Below are 20,928 nucleotides of genomic sequence, written 5' to 3'. Positions count from 1 at the left end.
ATGCACTGATGAGCGGTTGCAAGTGCAACTCAACCATCTTAGCAAGCAATATTTGTGAACATTTTATTAGTTATTTTTTACCGACAACTATTGTAACACAATTATTGATTATAAATACTAATAATAGTTATTTAGATAAAATTTATTGTTTTTTTTTTTGTTAAACTAAATAATTATAGTAATTGTTTATTATCCTACGTTGATACCGACCTGTGGTTGTTGAGTTTGATTGTTATTTATTTTCATCCAGCGACTATTTCTTATTAAAAAAGGTATAGGTATACAATTTATACGTTTATTATAATTAATAATAACTAATTATTTGCTAACTTTATCGGACTAAATTTATTCCTAAAACCTTCTCTGTGATGTCAAAAAAAAAAAAAAACTGCACCACGATTGAATAAGTAGTTTTGGAGTTTATCCCGAACAAAAAAATCGACTTCATTTTATATAGAATAGATAAAGAATAGATATAGATAGATGACTATTCGATTATAACGACTTCATTTTCTATACTCTGTTGTTGGCGTTACCAGAAAAACTGCGCGAGTACAATTTTAGTTTATTTTATTTTATTTTACTCATCTAATAAGACACAATCCTGAATGGTTTGGATTGACAATTGGACCCGATAGGTGCGACCCGGGGAATTCCTCAAATAGAGATTTTAAGATTTACGAAGACAATATTTGATTACATACGGTTGCTATTGGTTACAGTAGAAATATAAATATATTCAGTAGAAATGGTTATTTTTTTTGTTTATTGGTTGCCTGCAGTAGTTCATCGTACAGATCAGGTATAAGCATGCATACAATTGAATTTTCACACATTGCCTACCAAGGTGGCTGAGTTGCGCTTATAGCCGCTCATCGGCGTGTCCGCAATAAAAATAAATATAAAACATATTATTTCAATAATACACAGCAAGTAGGCATAATTTACTGCTCGCGTTATCACCATCGAGTCTCATATAGAGTTAGCATTTTTAACGGGCAACAAAGTGCACGGGATCAGCTAGTTAAATATAAATATTGTGTAATTTTAAGAAGTAAGTACCATTTAAAATTATTTAAGCCTAATTACTAGGGCTTGGATTTTGTAGTAAAATAAATCCTTAAAAAAGTATTTTAAGTGGCTAAAAAAAGCAAAAAAAGCATTTATCAAATTTAATTCTAAAAAACAAATTTCAATTACACATACAATTAAATATTAAAAAAGGAATTTAAGACCATATATTTATCACGTTACTTTCATTAAAACTCATACTAATAGGTGCTAATATAATTTTAATTTTTTACTTTTGACATTTTGATGATTATAGAGAGCACTATACCTCACTGATTGTCGAATGTCGATTGATATTTACCAGTCAACTAAAGTATTGGAACGTGCTATAAAAATACGCAGGTATAATTCAGATAATTTTCACTTTCCTTGAGTCGTAAATACAACTATAGATAATTGTAGAAAAACTATTTTGGCACAATCACTATCGTTATTTTATCAGTCATACATTAATTACTTGTTTTTTCACGGGTTTTATAATTTCTGGCAATATTAATTTAGTCCAAGTATAATATACATAGAAATAAGTTAAATTTTCAAGAAAAATGTATAAAAATATAGAAAAAAGAATCAAATAGGGGAAAAGGCAATAAAAAGCAAGTATTGTGAAAAAAAGCAAAAAAAAAGCAAAACAAAGTTGACTTCATTAAAATTGGAACGATTCAAAACGTATTTATATATAAGAATTATCTTTCTATCATACTCCCCTCAAAAGAAGCATTTGCTACAAAATCCGAGCCCTACTAATTACAAATTAAAACATTGGGTGATTCCAAGCATGCTCACAACTATTTTTTCCTTTGATAATGAATTTATCCAAATTCTGATATTTTGAATTTTTAAATATAGGTACTCAAAGACCATATTTTTAAATTCTCAATTTTTTTTTACGACTTACGAAGTGAGTGAGTGACCAATGGTGATGTAAACTTCTGTATTTCAAATGAAAACCCTTTTACTGTAAATTAATTAGTGGATAATTTTTTTAAAAAATGTTGATGTATCACGTTCAAAATCCAAATGAGCAGTTTCTTAGTTATTAAAATGTTAGTATTCAGGATAATATTATAGCCCTTAAACGGCTTAAACTGATTTTATATAAATATAAAACAGACTTAAAATTGGATCAAATATTTATTTTACTTGGGCCATTTTTACAAACTATTAATTCAATAGATTAATATTAATGACTAAAATTTTCAAATCACCATAGCTTATAAACATATCTTATAAACTCATTACTATGGACCTCTTATACTTACAACTCAAATTTAAATAACTCAAAAACTACTAGTACAAATTTTGATTTTGATAGAAAATTTCAGAAAAATTATCATTTGTATAATTTATAGTTAGAATAAGAGTTTTCTCATTTGAATAACAGAAGTGTGTTTCTCCACAGGACACTTCTTAAGTAGTACAAAAATTTCAAGAATTTGAAAATATGGTGTTAGAGTATACTTCAAAATTAAATAAAATTAGATTTTGGATAACTGCAATATTAAAGTAAAAAGGGGGTGAGCATACTCGGTGAATCATTCTGTGTATGAGGGCAAGACCATTTTTAATCAATATTGTACCTTTCCCTTTTCAGCAAACCAAAAAATTCAATACTTAGATACTTTATTTTATTGCAGGAAATATTATCATACCGTAGAATGGCCTTACTTGGGACACTTTTGAACTTCAGATGAATGCTGATCGATAAGTATTCAAAATATGATAATAATAGTAAGTACCAAAAATTATGGTCTTAGCTTAGACCTTTAAGACCCATATGTTGTTATGTTTTTGATTCTCCCCCTCGCCATTTTTTTTAAAAAAAATATGCTTGTCCCAAGTTACCCTTAATTTTGGCAAACTTGGGACAACTATTGTTTTATATGAAAAAATAATGTTACGCTACACACATTTTAACTTGGGACAGATATATAGTTAAAAAAAAAACAGCTTTTAAAATATTACAATTTTTAATTTTTTAAATTATTATTATAAGTACATATTTTAGATAAAACAATAAAATAAATATAATTATTTTTCTTTAACAAATCAGTCACTTTTTTCACTTATAATTACAATACCTAACAATTCAAACACTCCTTGGTTTTAGTTGCCTATTTAATAATATCACATGGTTTAATTTTAAGGTAGGTATAACATGAATAATAAGTACATATTTTAGATAAAACAATAGGTAAAATAAATATTATTCTTTTTCTTTAACAAATCAATCTTGTAATAACTTTACATTTTCCAGGATCATCAGTCATATTAGTTTCGTCATAATTAATTATTAATTGTGGTAAAACTCCAGCCAATGAATATTCAAGGTTGTCAAAATATTGCTTTATTATATGTGGATTTATTCCTGCCCTTGACCTTTTAATATTTTCAGCTAATCTTTCGCTCAGAACAGACATGTGACGGTTTATAAAATGTTTAGCCCAAGTGTATCCTGGTAAATTACCATTAAATATTGGATCTTTGACACCATTATTATTTAAAAAACTCTCTGCACTATTAGCCTTATGTCGAGAGAAGTGAACGGAAAACCCCACTTGCTCGATAAAATTATCCCATTGACTAAACTTTCCTCGTCAACATTTGAAAGAGCATTATGCCTACCAACTTTCAACATATTTTTTTCATTCACTTTTCTTTGAATGGTTGATTTTGAAACCCCGTACTTCGATTCTGCATCACGATATGTAAGTTTTTTGGATATAACATCATTAATAGCTTTTTGTAACGACTGGGGGGAATAATTTTGATATGATCGACCTCCAATTTTTTTTTTTGTACTTTCCTATTGTATGTCTAAATAAAAAAAATATATTTATATGTCATAGATACCTAATCAAGTTTTATATCAATAGTTTTAAATTTTATATCAAGAAAAATAAAATGATGTCACATCAAAATTACCTAACTTGGGACACTAATTCTAATTTGGGACGTTGTCCCAAGTTACCATAAAAACTATTTATTTTCAAAATTTCACGATAACAGCAAAAATTACATATAATTGATAACAATGAAATATTGTATATTATTCACGTGTGGTTGCTGCAACTAAATGTTGTAACCCACATTTACATTCAACTAATAGCAAGCTTTTTATACACTAAGTTTTAACATGGTTTTATAAAAAATAATAATCTACATATCTATTTATATTTAAATAATAAGTACTTAAAATGTGAGAATGTCTGCGCATCAAGAAGATCGTTGTGAAAGTGATGATAAACAAATGTGTGATTATACGGAGGTGATAACAGCATTTTTAGTGCTCAAATCTTATCATTGATAATACTATATCATTTGTATTCAAGTTACCCACATGTCCCAAGTAAGGCCATTCTACGGTATTAGAAATGTTATCATTCACTAACAAAAATTCTTCATCATTAGTCGTCAAAGTATTAACTGAACTTACAGCACACTGTGAATATCAGCTATACATTTTGGATTCATTGGTAAAATATGACGACGAGCACGGTATATACATTTCCGTAATGCAGATATATAATTTATTGTCATTGTTGAGGAAACTCCAAAATCATTAATTTCTCCTGAAAAGTAGATGTTCTAATAACATTTGGAATAATGTTATTTAAGTTTAATAATTTTACCAATGTCACTCCCTACCAAACACACATCTACCAACGAAATAAAAAACTTAATACAAAAGTTAAAAATCAAAAAATCACCCGGATATGATCAAATAACAAATAAAATACTTCAACACCTTCCTAAAAAATCAATAGTTCTTCTCACACACATTTTCAATTCTATGTTGAGAATGTCCTACTTTCCGTCAATCTGGAAATTATCTGTAATCATCCTTATACACAAACCCAACAAACCAAAAAATTAACCCTCCTCATACAGGCCATTAAGCCTTCTACCAGTATTAGGGAAATTATTTGAAAAAGTGATGCTTAAACGAATTAGACCCATTCTCAAGTTCCACAAAATTATACCAAATACCCAATTTGGCTTCAGAGAAAACCACTCCACAACCCACCAGCATCGAATTGTCGACAAAATAGCCTCGTCGTTTGAGACCAAAAACTTCTGCCCAGGAGTATTCTTAGACTTATCACAAGCGTTCGACCGTGTCTGGCACACCGGTCTACTCTTTAAGCTAAAAATGTTCCTCCCGACTCCACTCTACTTGTTGACCAAATCATATCTACAAGACCGCGCATTTCTCGTCCGCCAAGGAGACTCCCTCTCATCACAATTCAAAATCTTAGCAGGAGTACCCCAAGGAAGTGATCTATCACCAGACCTCTACAACATTTATACAGCTGACATTCCCAACTGCGAAAATACACTGATAGCCACTTACGCCGACGACACGGCAATCCTCTCATCCCATCCAGATTCCACAACAGCATACCAAAACCTCCAAATTCATCTTGACAATATTTCACAATGGTCCACCAAATGGAGAATAAAAATCAATACAGACAAGTCCTTTCACATTCCTTTTACTTTAAGAAAAGCTGTTCTTCCTACAATCTATTTTCAAAACAATCCAATCCAAACCACAACTCAAACCAAATACTTAGGTCTAATTTTAGACAAGCATCTAACTTGGGGCCCACACCTCAAAACTAAAAGAAAGACTCTCAACACCAGACTTCATCTACTACGACCTATCCTCAAGTCCAAACTCTCTATTGACAACAAATTACTATTATACAAATCAATGCTAAAACCTATCTGGGCATACGGCATACAAATTTGGGGATGTGCCAAGCCTTCCCAAATACGGACCATACAAGCCTTCCAGTCTATTTCCCTTCGCCTAATAACATCCGCGCCATGGTACGTCTCAAACCTCTCACTTCACAAGGATCTTAAAATTGAAAGTCTCCAAAACAGCCAAAAACTACTACAAAAAGTTACACACCAAAACAGCTAACCACACAAATCCATTGATTTCCAACTTGGCCAGTGAATTCATGCCAAATAACCCCCCACGTCGTTTTAAAAGACACTGGTGTCGTGATCTCCTAAATCCCTAAAACTGCACTAATTGAAAAAAAAAAAATAAATAAAATAAAATAAAATAAAATAATACTCTCTCCCCCAAGTTAGTGGGTATCCACACTGGTGGACCTCCCTCCTCACGCCATTCATGTTACCTACCTTTTCTTGTTATCATATTTACTTATTGTATGTATAAATTACAGATTGTAAATACTCTATTTTATCTAATAAAAAAAAAAAAAAAAAGTTTAATAATTTAATTTCAACTAGTATTGTTTTTCCAGGTCTTTGAAAAATATATTTGACAGCTTTTCGCTTACACGTGGTTGCTAATTTTTGATGATCTATATTTTTAACTGAACAATTGCCTCCATAAGCACCTATAATAAATAATAAATAAATTTCATTTTTCATAAATAAATAAATAATTAAATAAATATATTTATTTTACGTACCTTTTGTTTCAACTTTTCAAGTATGACTTTTTCTTTTTCAAAAATATTGGCCACACAATTTTTCATGAAACATCTCCACTGAGATACATTTGTTTTTGACGTATAATCAAAAACATATTTAAAACCATATAAAATCAACATGAGGTAAATCTCTTTTGCTTACAACAAATTCCATTTCTAAGTGTTGTTAGTTTGGTGACAAACAGAACAGAAACTGAAACGAAATATATAAGAATCTTACATTTGTCAGATAATAATTGTGTGCGAATTATAAATAAACCATGACCGTACAGTGTATGCTTCTTTCCGTTATCGATGATTATCAACAATTATCTCAGATTTTCGAAGACATTACAAATGTCATTGCTATTAACTACATGTTACATTACTATATTTTATACATACCACAACATATATTCAATATTGCTTAAAAATTAAAACCGATGGTTTCCAAACTTTTTTTGGCGGAAACGAGAATCGTGAATCTTTCGTTTTTGGCGGAAAAGGGCTATGGCGGAAACGGGTAACTCTCGGATTCCATGTCATCCGGCACCGGCTACGGTGGGCTTGGCTAATAAAATACAAGCCTGTAACGTGCATAATAAATCCGTTATAGTTATATTCCGTTGAAGTTTCTACTTTGCTTTTGTTTTTATAATACTATCTATGATGATTTCTTCAATTATAATTAAAATAATAAGAAATTAAGTATTCAAAATTGAATCAGCTCTCACAAACATTAGTATTTTAATACCCACACCATCCATATGTCCAAAACTAAAAAATCATAAAATTTTTTAAAATACTTTATTAATCTGTTTTAGAACTTCTGACTGTTGGGCTCTAGCTTATTAGGTGTAATAAGATCCATTTAACAAAATATCTGACTATAATCGATTAGTGGCAGTCAACACTAGCTCTTAGACTATTTTACATGTGAATATTGAGGATGTACACACTACACACAGTTATATGCTATAATGCTAAAGCAAAGGTGATGAAAATTAATTAATTATAAATACACACCTCGTGTAATACACACCCAATTAACACAATTTTTAAATTTTCTTCTTTTCAAAGATGTTGCTTGAAAAATAAAGAAACTTCTTATAATCTTAAATGTACAGTACGTTTAACATGGAACCTCGTTTGACATAATATATGAAATCTTACGTGGCAGATGAACATTAATATTTTTTGTAGCGAACTTTTGAGATTTCGTATAGTACACAAAGTGTATCTTAAAGCACGAAAAAATAGTCACTGCAACCGGGTGTTTGTTTTAGAAACAAATTGTTTGTTAAAATATAAGTAAGTTAATATTAGTACATATTTTAGAATTAATTTAAATTTAAAACATACAAATTATTTTTAAAATTTAATTTTTTACCGATTACATCTATAGTAAGCATAGTTGTATTTCAGTTGTAAGAACTGTGATATCAAACTGAAGAAGTCATTGAAGAATTTAAAAGCTGGTAAGTCAGAAATCCTATACGTCTTCTTAAACATTAATTTCTATTAAATTTTCAAATCTTAAGGTCATAATTGAAAATGTATGTATCTCATGGATATAAATATATAATATAAGTAAATAAATATGCAACAAAATATGTTATTGGTTATTTTTTTTTTTACTGAATTTTGATGATTCTATTCTTTTCTAAGTTGTAAGGTTCTAACTCTTATACGATTTTAGTTTCAATTGATAAAGAATAATAACACATAATTGTATGTTGCATAAGAAAAATAGAAAATTTACAAAATACAGTATAATTTGTTAAAAAAAAATTGTTAGTGAAATAACGACAAACATTTTCATAGGAAAACATTTTAAATGATGGCAAAAATAGCAGAGGTAGATAATTAATAGTAAAAATTAAAAAAGGAATGCACTACCTGCAAGCAATGTCTTCTCACGCTTATCACTAATGAAAAAAAATCACTAACATCCTAGTAAAAAAAACTAATAATATAATAAATGTATCGTATATTATTGAAACAAGCAATATGAAAAGAATACGTGGAGATGTACATAATAAAATCGTAATAACTATACATATTAAGTTAAAAAACAATGTACGATTAAGACACTAATTTGATAAAAAGTTATGATCATATATGAACAACTAACAGTCAGTGTTGTCGTAAATGTATCAAGTAAAAAAAAACAATAATTAATTATAACTGACAATCATTAGTGTGATTTTTGTATAAAATAATCTGCAGGTTAACATTCATGACTCATGTGGTCAATTCGATTTGTTCCTGGTAATGTTCTTAAAGCTCTAGAAAAATCGTAAAACACAGTTATGTTTAATTAATACGATTAAACACAACATACAAAGGTTCAGGTTGTACCTCAACTGCTAAATTATGTAACAATTCAGACGTTTCGCTTCCAGTTTGTTCTACCATTTTGTACAAAAACCCATCTTTATTTTGCAACAAGTTATAAGGGTGGTCGAATTCGACCATTGTTCCGGCATCCATAACTAGCACCCTGTCAGAATCCATAACTGTGTTCAGTCGGTGAGCGATCGTTAACACTGTACAAGACCGAAATTTATTTCTAATCGTATTTTGAATCAACGCATCAGTCCTGAAAATTAAAAAACAAACCACCACACACAGTTTTATGAATATAACGAGAACATTATTATTAGGCTCGATCCTATATGATTTGTATCAATAATTACTGTGAATCCACATTGGCAGTAGCTTCGTCCAGCACGAGGAGCTTATTACTACGCACAATAGCTCTGGCCAAACACACTAATTGCCTTTGACCAACGCTGAAGTTAGACCCACCTTCAGACATTTTTGAGTTGAGACCGTCGGGCAAATCCTCGACGGCGGTTTTAAGTTCCACCTTAAACAGTAATAAATGCACAAAATATTACTCATGAAACTCTTTTTATTACTTTGTAATAGTAATGACGTAAATATATAAATCAACTGCAGTATTTGGAAATTATAAACGACATAATATACTTCTTCTAAAGCATTCCAAAGAGCATGATCCGGGTATTCGTCCAAAGGATCTAAGTTTTTACGCATTGATCCCGAAAACAAAACTGGTTCTTGTGGAATTATTGAAATTTTGGAACGTAAATCGTGTAATCCCAATTCGTGTATTTCTATACCATCAATGGTGATATTTCCCTCATTGAGAGCAAGTCTAAATAATGCTCCTATCAGCGACGATTTACCTGCACCAGTTCGACCTACAATTCCAATCTAGTTCAAAAAACAATTTTCATAATACTAATTATTTTCAAAGAAAATAAAATAATATCTATAATGATACGTATCGGTTATTATTACTTTTTCCATTCCTTGAATTTGAATATTGAGGTTTTTTAAAACATATTCCGCATCTAAACTATAACGTAGATAGAAATTTTCAAACACAATTCGACCTTTATCTGGCCATTCTTTTGGTGGTTTTTTATCTGAAACAGTAATACGAAAATATCCATATCGTTACTTGTTTTAAGTAAATCAATCTAAAGTTATACCGTAAATTGTAATTATTTAAAAAAATATTTGAGTCTTTTTTAACCATATTGACCCATTGTATAGGTACATACAATGTAGAAATACCCACAATTTACATATATCTATTCCAAAATTGTTCATTTTAAGTTATACTTATTTTCATTTGCTTAATTCAAGTTAATCAGCTGTTGCTACAAGCTTTGAATTGTATATAATGGAATATTATCAAATTTACATATTAAATTTTTAACATTTATAGTGTTAATCACATAGTAATAAAATATTTATATTATGATTATATTACCAGGGGAAGAGTGAAGAGATGCTTCTTGTGGAACATTTGTATACTCAAGTACTCTCTCAACAGACGTCATTTGATTATCTAATTCAGCTAATTGTCTTATTCCCCACTGTAGAGCACCCGTCAAACTAATTGCTTGAGTTATGACCAATCCAACATCACCCCCAAAATTATCTAAAAATTAAATAAATGATTAATAAAATGAATATCACAACAATCAAGTATACATTACCATTTTTTACTACCAAGAAACTTAAAGTTAAAATACATATATAAATGAAACATATCATGTCCAATGCAAATCCAAATGCTTCACTGGACGTAATAAATAAATACCATGTCGAAGAATGTAAGTCCTAAACATTTTAAAGGAATTATTAACATTTTAATATCGATAAATATATTTTCTTTACTTGGTGTCCATCAAATTCTTTACACAAAATGTCTTCAGCTTCAAACGCTCGGATAGTGGTCAATCCTTGAAGTGACGCATTCAAATATCCATACACGGGGCTTCGGCCTATATGTTAAAAAAAAAAAAACAAAATACTTCGTTGTTTAAAACTCCGTAAAAGTTATACAATACATAGTGAGAGTATATAAATCTGCACTTACAAACACCTTCCAAACGTTTGATACTACGCGATGTCGATAAATAAAAATTAACAGTATAAAAACACATTAATCCTATGATGAAAGTCGGTATGAGAAGATAAAAGTTAACAATACCAACAACAAAAAGAGTTCCCAGAAGTTGTAATAATATCTGGTAAAACAAAACAAATACAAAAAAAGGTTTATTAAGCGTTATTTATACTCACAATAAAATTATTGTACACGAAATGTGAAGAAAACATGAGTTTAATATAAATTATAATTACATGAACAAAATCCAATAAAGGCACTGGTAGTATTTCATCAATGGCACCAATATCTTTAGTAAAGCGGTTAAGAATTCGACCTGAAAAATTAATATTGACTACCTAATATTAGATCTTATATGAATTCTATTCAATACTTATTCAATAAATTCATTACCCGATGAATTTGTATTGAAGAAGTGCATTGTGGCTCTTGTAATAGCGTTGAACATATTGTTATGTAAATTCATAGAAGTACCCATTAGAACTGATATGAACATAGCACATCTTATGAAAATAACTAATATCAAAGTTATATTTAGAAAAGAGTACATTATAACACAAAATTGACGAGATATTATCAAAGGTGTGTCGGAGTATAAGTAACTAATTAAAATACTGATATTCGTAGATTTGATATCTGCATTACGAAAAACGTGATCTTCAAGGTTAACCCTAAAACAAATGTGTATTTTTAAACATTTAATTAAAACTGACTATTAAAAGAAAACCAAAAGTTACCAATAACTTATCCAATAATCTCCACCAGTACCAAGCATTTGAGTGAAAATGCAAACGAATAATAAAAATGAAATTTTAAAAACACCCCCTCCAGCAGAAATATAAGACAAATAAACTCTAAGTGAAACTTTTCCGGAAGACCTAGTTTCAGCGACTTCAGTTGGTTCTTTTTGAGCTCCGTTTAATTTAATCTCGTCAACCGGTGACGAAACACTTTCGATAGGGCCTTGTGGAGATGAATCAGAGAGTTGTTCCAAACTTTTATTAGTAGCATTTGTCTTTTCAATTTCACCGTCAGCGGTTGTTTCTTCTGATGACCTAAGTAATTTTGTAAAGTCTAAACCAGAAGATTGAAGTTCCGGATACGATCCCTCAGCTAATATATTAGCCTAAGAAAAAAAATTATAATAAAATATTATTTAATTTTTATTGAAACATATTTTAGTCCAGGACTGTTACCAATATTACTACTTACATTTTCCATCAAAACAATTTGATCAACATTCGACAAGTATTGTATTTGGTGAGTAATAAGAATACAAGTTTTCTCTTTGAGGTAACCTGTGAATTAAATATTTAATGTCATCAAATACGTATGCAAATGACAACTCTATAAGCCCATCAAAATATCTCTATAGGTACCTTTAATGCATTTATCAAATAAATGTTTTCCAACGTGCGTGTCAACAGCTGATAGAGGGTCGTCTAATAAATAAATATCGGCTTGTTTGTATATAGCTCTAAAATCATAAAATGAAATCAACTAGAAATCATAAAAAATTATTGAAATTATCATAAGCAACTAATTGTCTACTTACCTTGCTAGATTTACTCTCGCTCGTTGACCACCACTAAGAGAAACTCCTCTTTCTCCAACTAAAGATCTGTCACCGTAAGGAAGTTGTTTAAAATCGGTTTTCAATGCGCATGCTTCTATGACCTAGTTCATAACTCACATTAAATTTATGATTTTGAATATAAAGACATTCCTTTATTTGTTGAAAATTTTACTTCATTGTAACGATTATGATCCATTGGGGAACCAAAAAGTATATTTTGTTGAACTGAACCATTGAACAACCATGGTTCTTGAGAAGCATATGATACTGTTCCTCGAACAGAAATACTTCCTTCGCAAAGTGGCAATTCTCGTAAAATCGACTGGACCAATGAACTCTGTATAGAAAGTAAAGTTTTCTTTGTATTATTATTCTACTTATTTTCCATGCAGCCCGTGTATACTTTTCCGGCTCCTACGGGCCCAATGATTGCAACCAACCGCCCCGGTCTAACGGTTAAATTAATATTATTTAATGAGTTATCGGGTTGATTGAGTATCCATTTAGCCGAGGCGTTTAAAATGTCGATTCCAAAATTACACGATTGGTCAATATTTTCTTCATTTCCAGTTTTATTTTCTGTATGTTTTTTGTTATTCGTGTTTGACATTTCTATGCCATTTGTTGATGTTGTTTCTGATTTCAACTTGTCCTTTTCATCTTGTAGTAAAAATGACTTTTTATACAAAAAAATATTTAATATTTACTGTATATTTGAATTCTATAATCTAAGATAACTATTGATTTTGTATACCTGAATGCGTTTAATGGACACTAGCATCTCAGCTAGTGTTAAAACACCTTGAGGAAAAAATACAGTCATTGTCGTCATTAATACACTGTAATACGATATTATAACAAAAACCTATAGAAATAAGTTTTATTAAATAAAACTAAGTAATTTGGATATTAGTATTGTATCAAAAGTATATTTTATAATCAGACACGGCGCTAAGTGTGGAAAAAAAGGGTTGTCTTTAGCTTTCCATAAAAATGGTCCTGTCCCTTCGCCATATCTCCCACTGATAATGTAATTTGGTACAGAACGTCACATGTTATTTTTATATGAGCAATCATATATCTCTGATTTACACTCAAAGTACTTTTTTTTAAATATTGATAATTTAAATTAATTCTTTTTTGGTATTATGTTGAGTTTTAATATTTTTATAATATTAGGTATTATTTAAACATTTAGATTTCCCACATCTATATAATATTAAGTTAGTCTAGGCGTGTTACTGTTTATCAATTCTTTTTATACTGAAATCATTTAATACGCTTTGTAATATATCATCAAATATTTAGTTTTAGTTTACATTCCTACCAAAAACAATACGGTGACAAGGTGTATATCAGGTAACATTTGATTGAGAGTACTATTCATATGTGAATGTTATATGTTAGTAGTATTTTTAAAACGTTGTGAATTACTAACAAATGCAGACATGCCATATTGTCTATTTAAAATTTAGAATAACTACTGAAAGTATTTAAAAAAGTTCAATGTGTACTACTATAGCAATGTTTTGTTAAATCAAATTAAATTATTTATCTGAGTTATCAAGAAAATCACAAAAAAAAGTTGCTGCTCCACTCCACAACCCTGCAAGGACGAAAATTCTAGCTCTATGCCTGTTTACAATTAGTGTTTCAAACTTTTATATGTACTTGTTGAGTGTTGATGTTATTTCCTAATAATACATATGATAAAATGCTTATGAACAACGCTAATCTAAAATGAAATATTCTGAATGATTGTAAAAAAACTCTAATCCACGATGATCCTTTGATCTGTTTGATTTCCATCCTGTAACAAAATAAATTCATATATATTTAATTTAGCAATATTATAAAATGTTTTCGTAGCACACACTTTCTTGCATATTGTACAAGCAATGCAAAAGGTTTCTCCCATGTGTACATCTTAATCACTTGTATGCCTGATATTATTTCGTTCATTAGTCTTACTCTTTCGTCAGTCCTCGGGGCCGTTTTTGATCGATAGTCAGATGTCACCTTCCCCAACCATCCTGAATATAAAAATGTTTTTATTTAATAGTGCATTAGTATACAGCAGATTACAATTGGTTTCGTACGTACCTTGTAATGGAACAAATGCGAGAAATACAGTTACTCCAATTATTGAGGACACGCCTATTTCTTGCCACAAAAAATAGGTGACCAGAATAGTTTGCAGGGGTCCGATCCATAAAAATTGCATAAATCTTAATGCTATATCGAATCGGTTTACGTCATTTGATATCAAATTAACTACTTGACCGACTGTGGTTTCATAGAGAGACGTTTTACTTAATGTTAATGCCTATATGTATGTATAATAAAATATAAGGCAGAGCCGCATAGGTAACAATAACGAGTAATTAATTATTAATGATATGCAACATGTGATACTCAATAACAACGAAAACATTGTTAACTTGAAATCATAGTATCCTTGATTTTCGAGTCACCAAGTGCCGTTTGTTTGAAAAACTAAATAAAAAAAAAACTTTCACCATTACAGAAGGCAAATCTTTTCTTATTGTGTCGCCTTTTATTTGTGCTCTATATACACGCCAGTTGATTATTTTATAAGTCAACTCAAAACTAATGTTTTGATAACTTAATATCGTGGTCGTTTATATGTAAGCCAAAAAGTTCTGAATGATATTTAATAATTATAGATATGATAATATATAATTTGATGGTGCCTATACCAATTTATTTTTGGTAAGTGCATTTACCTTTTTATATATTGTTGAACAACAAGCAACACGGATTTTCATTCCAAGATGTATCATTTCCAATTGCGAATAATGATACAATAATATGTTGGCTAACATGTTTAACAGCAGACCGGAAGCATACATATAGGCTTGTTTGGAGTCTATGATGTTGGACCCGCTGGAGTTGAAATATGCTAACAGTCCTCCGATGAGTATAGGTTGAGTCATTCTAAAGAAAGTTCACTCTCATAATTTCTACTCACATATTATGAGCTCTGATGATTGATATGATATTTCTATTACAATAATCAAGAATATTCAAACTTTATACAATAACCTCAGAATTGTTTTTTATAAATAAGAATTTGTCATTGAATTATAATTACCAGATCTATTGAAGTGACTCAATGACAAGGTGCACTCGAAATTTGGGGCAATTAAGGTAGAAGTTAAGGGAAAGACTTTAGCTCTCATATTGTTCTTCTATATAATGTACCTTATATTAGAGGGGAAATTTTCTCTGCTATGTTTTTTAATAAAATAGATATGTGTAACGAATATTTAAAATATTTATTTAAATAAATATAAATGTACTTACATCAGAAAGAGTTCTCTGGTTTTATTTCATAAAATAAATTGTAGTTTATTTTTAAAACAATATCAATGGCTTGATTAAAACGATACGAACATCCGAGGGGAAATCGAATACAAGAATATTTTATATATTTTATACGATTTAGTAAATATATTTACCTTAACATGGTTTCAACGAACATTTGTACCATCCCATAGTACAAAAAACTTCCACCAAACATTCTGATTAAGACTCTTGATACACTAGGTTCCCGATTTGCACTTTTTGCATTAGCGATCTCGTTTTTCCATCTCCTTGTATTGAACAATTTTAAGGAAACATGTTAATGTTAGCTAAAAATAATTTAATGTTATAAATATACTTTTCAAATTCGAATCCTAATAATGATGACTTGTCATCGTTAAGTGGATCGTAAATATCATTGCTCTCCAAATCTCTCTTTTGTCCAGTTTTAAATAGATTTAAAATCCAGCTGTATCATATAAATTTAGTACAAATATTAATATTAAATTAAATTTTTATTTTTGAGCTATATTTAATTTAGATTTGACAAAATTATATTTTGAAAAAGTAAAAAAAGTGCCTTGAGGATTTCAACTCAATATTTCTTTCTCTCTCAGACCAACGCGCAACATGGATAAAACGCTTTCACTTAGAATAATTTTTCATGATTTTTGGGTAATTTTAGTGTAAAATTACCTATTGTAATAACTAATAGTTATAGATTAAAATACTTTTTAAGATATGACATTTTAAAAAATATTATATTTTTTTGTTTTTTTTAATAAGTGATTTTATTCTGAAGTTACTTTAAAACCAAAAAAATAAAATTATTTTACGTAAATTCGTTTTGTCCGTGTTGCCAGAGAGAGAACAAACGAAATGAAGAACGTCATTTTTTTTTCGGTTCCTATTAATTATAAGCTTATATTCTAACACAACTGCAGAATTAAAGTATTAATTAGGACCTAAATGTCAGAATTTCGAAGATATTTGCTTTGGCTCTAGGATTTGGTAGCCGTTTTTCTTTATTGCCTGCCGCGTCCATTTTTAACCTAAAACAATATTTAAAAAACAATTTGGTTAGTTAATTTAATATGAAATACCCCAGACAAAAATCTAATATTGTAATATTATCATTATAAATTACCGTCTTGGACCATAAACAAAGGAAAAAAGTTAAAAACGCTTTTTTGTAAAACATATATAATAAACACTAGTGTATTTTTTAACTAAACCCGATATTTTATTCCTGCGAAAACGATTTTAATAAGTATGTAGCATTTTATTATACAATTAATGAAACGTCCGATGACGAGGGTCGGTATAATATGATGTAACGTTTACACAAAAATGTATTAAATCCATTTCATAAACTATTTTATCAAGTTTTTTAAAGCTCGATCTAAGACGTATTAAAATGAATTTACTCTCTATCAGCATTTATAAAATGTAATAGTTACAAAGTTTTTCTTTGATGGTATGAAAATAATAATGACTTTTAAATATTACTATTTACAAATATTTAAATAATACTCCCTTAACATACTTCTCTTTCTGTTGAATAAAGGCCAACATTTTTATTTAAAATAACACCAACGAGTAAAGCAAAATATTTGAATCAAATATTTACTTTTGAAAACGCACGTGTGTAATATCACAATGTAGACAAAACAATGACGTACTGTGTAGTGTCATACTGCTGTTAATTTATTGTACAAGAATCACTTTATCTCATTTTATTTTTATTAGGAATTTTATTATCATGTAACTATTAAATATTCTTGTTGATATTTCTATTATGTTAACTATCATTTGAAACGACAAAAAAGTATGTTTGTCAGTAATTCCTAAAGTATTTCTGAAATTTATTGTGCCACACTTGGAAGTTGGATTATCCCGTTGGGCGTTGGTTGCTGTTCCTACAGGTACAGGTACTTGGTACTGTTTGACTTTCAAATAATTAATAACTAATAGGTTGACATTTTTACAGAACAGATTTTGACTACCTACGTGACTTACCTGTATATTAGTATATTATTATCATATTTGTCACATTGCTTAAATATTCAACATATAGGTACCTATTATAAACTAATTATGACGAAACATCGTGTACGTGTATCATTACTCTTAACACGTTTTAAATTTAAATTGCCTTTATACAATGGAAAATTGGAAAAGTCTCAGACTACTTGGCAATGGATGTTGGCGTATTAATATTGTAGTGTATATAAGTATGAATATTATGCGATTTAAGGTGATGATTTAAACACCTTTAAACGATTAAATCGTTTTGTTAAGACCACAATTTCTTACGCTTTTTTTGATAAATTTCCTGAATTCTCATTAATTTACTTACACTTAATCCTTTTAGCACTAAGTGTGATAAAATAATTTTAATTATTTTGTCATAATTTAAAAATATTATTCGAGGGTAGGAACTCAATACTTTTGAAGTACATAATAAACACAATGACATTTTCAAATAAAATTTTTTTTTTGGCAATAATTAATTCAACCTATTGTATTATTGTTTCACTAATGTCTAATAGTAAAATAAATTACTTTAATAGGTACCAATAATATCACAAAATATACTTAGTAATATTATAGGCTAAGTCTGCCTTCACTGTAAGAATTATTTTCCGTAAACAATGATTTTATATCATTAAGTTTAAATTCAACCTATCCGTTACAGGGTACAGCGACCCCTGTAGACAGTAGACACTTACAACTGTACAACAAACCATAATATTATGACTAGAAAATTTTTTTTTTTAAATAATGTACATTTAAGATTTATTTTCCAGTGGTTTATAGATTTGTTATCATAAATTACATCGCAATAAAGTTTTTATTGCAGGTGCTGATGAATTTTTAAAAGCAAAAACACATAAGTATATATTATACCGAAAGAGTGACATAAGTGTGTTATGGTGGACGCATATTATAATAATACACATCTATAGCACTCGAATGGTTTTGATGAAACTAATGAGAAATATTAAATATTCTTTCAAAGTAGGTACTATCTAATAACTTTTAGAGTTTTAGACTTCAAATATTTTATCAATAATGCCCAAAATAGTAAAATTTCATAGATTAATTTTATTAATTTTATGATTAGTGAAAAGTTCACGCAAATAGGTTACTGATTAATTTTGTTGTAAATCATTTTTCTTTTTTCAATCTATACAGTATTCTGAGTGTAATAAATTATAAACTATGTGTGTTGGTGGGCAATTAATTTTATATACACAATACACCTAATAAAACTTATAAGTTAATAACAAATTAAATGAAAATTATAAAAACATAGAATATACGTACCATATGTGATAAATTTATGAAAATGATGTATTATTTGTTCAGATTGTATTGGTACACAGGTAAATTGTTTGTATACAAATTACAAGATATTTATAATATAAAAAAAGTTACTTCTAACGTTAAAAAAAATCTTGCCCTGAAGCTAAACATAATATATTTATGAATACACATTTCAAAACAATTTTAATAGATGACATTTTTTAAATATTTTAACTTCACAATAATAATAGTAAAAAAATTTGGTTTCCAGTCACAGTAAAAAATATTGTTACTCAAAATCACAAAAATAACCAAATAATTTGTTTAACATTTCATTTTAATTTAAAAGCACCGGTTGTGAGTAAAAATGATAGAACACAGTAGGTACTAACTAATAGGTACCCATAGCTATTATAGCTAGGTTGCATAGGTCGCAGCGATAATATGATGTTATAACGGGTGATTGATTTGACGACTTGAGGAGTATATAGATTAATATAATATAATAATATTATGTATACTATTATACGCACTAAATTAAAAAATATATAAAAATTTAAGTTTCTTTGATTCGTGTTTTATTTTGTAACTTCAATTTTTATGTTCAATATTTTTTTTAATTACTCACAATTGTTTTACTCTGATATTTGGGGTAAAATAAATTTTAGTACGTACAACATATATAAGATGAGATATTTGATAAAAATGTAGTATTTACAAGGGTATAAATGCATAAAATTATTTAAGTATTGCTTTAATGCCTATATGCCTCCAAACTAAATAAAAATAAATTAGGAACTTCAATAAATTACGTGTTCAGTCATTTTTGCTCATTAATATTACACCTTTAATTGATCACCCAGTATACATAACAGTACGTTAGATAACTGTTATTATGCATAAACAGTGCAAGTAATTTGTACATTAGTTTTTTTTTAATTACATATTGTTTATTACGTATTCACGTATAATAATTATTCGTATGTAAATGAATTTATTTATTGATAATATTATAGTGTATGTAATTAAATAAAAAATATTGTGTAATTTTAAGAAGTAGGTACCTATTCTAATTATTTAAGCCTAATTACAAATTAAAATATTATTATATATAAGCGCTAGAATCTTTTCGACCAAAATTGTACCTTTCCCTTTTCGGCCAAACTAAAAGTTTAAATACTAGGGTTAGAAAAATTTGTTTTCGTTCGTGTTTGAATTTCAGTTTCTAACAAATTTTCTAATCTTTTATTTAATTTTTCATTATATTCATTAGAATTTGTTATTCATTGAATGTTTTCGTAATCTTATTTATTTGGTAATACATAATTGAACTTTCCATATCGGTTTGAGACTGAGTTGTTTCTCCTGTTATCATAAATTTAATCAATTCAAATTTTCTTAAATTATATTTTAGTTGCTTAAGATAATTATTATCCTTAATGCCTATGTTTCTAATTATATTTGGTTTTAAGCCCTTCTTAATTGTATGCATTAGTTATGTTTCGGGCATTGTAGGATTTATTCTGTTAGATAAAGGTTCTGCTTCCTATTCCTAACTTGTGAGTTTAATTTCACTTTCTAGTATGCTTTCTAAAACATAATATTTTGTGTCATTTATTAAATTTGACTCATTATTATCAAAGAAAGTTACAGCAGGGTCTTTTAAATAAAGAGGTAAAAACTTTATTTTCTCCTGGTCAGACCAAACGTTTATATTAGCTACTCTAAAATATATTTTCATA

At 28.7% G+C, this 20,928-nt stretch overlaps 1 protein-coding gene across 2 annotated transcripts; it reads right to left on the bottom strand.

Annotated features, from left to right (window-relative positions):
- Nucleotides 1-8,500: 8,500 nt before the first annotated feature.
- LOC111028260 (probable multidrug resistance-associated protein lethal(2)03659) lies at nt 8,501-19,360 on the bottom strand. 2 transcript variants are annotated; one of them, XM_022306826.1, is made up of 26 exons: nt 19,208-19,360; nt 16,843-16,929; nt 16,236-16,346; nt 16,033-16,167; nt 15,298-15,508; nt 14,654-14,876; nt 14,427-14,583; nt 14,222-14,360; nt 13,305-13,415; nt 12,954-13,226; nt 12,723-12,887; nt 12,530-12,651; nt 12,354-12,451; nt 12,187-12,272; nt 11,712-12,100; nt 11,368-11,645; nt 11,211-11,290; nt 10,945-11,095; nt 10,743-10,849; nt 10,562-10,685; nt 10,333-10,503; nt 9,855-9,982; nt 9,522-9,767; nt 9,227-9,399; nt 8,889-9,129; nt 8,501-8,815 (listed from the first exon to the last, which is right to left on the bottom strand). In XM_022306826.1, the coding sequence occupies exons 2-26, from the start codon at nt 16,920-16,922 to the stop codon at nt 8,780-8,782; spliced, it is 4,035 nt and encodes a 1,344-aa protein (XP_022162518.1). In that variant the 5' UTR covers nt 16,923-16,929; nt 19,208-19,360; the 3' UTR covers nt 8,501-8,779. The 2 variants fall into 2 exon arrangements, with proteins under 2 accessions (XP_022162518.1, XP_022162517.1); XM_022306825.1 differs by lacking the exon at nt 19,208-19,360 and adding an exon at nt 17,424-17,566.
- Nucleotides 19,361-20,928: the final 1,568 nt, after the last annotated feature.

The sequence above is a fragment of the Myzus persicae genome, unplaced genomic scaffold (genome assembly GCF_001856785.1).
Source record: "Myzus persicae strain clone G006 unplaced genomic scaffold, MPER_G0061.0, whole genome shotgun sequence".
Taxonomy (NCBI): Eukaryota; Metazoa; Arthropoda; class Insecta; order Hemiptera; family Aphididae; genus Myzus; species Myzus persicae.
This window is presented reverse-complemented; position numbering and strand designations above follow the sequence as displayed.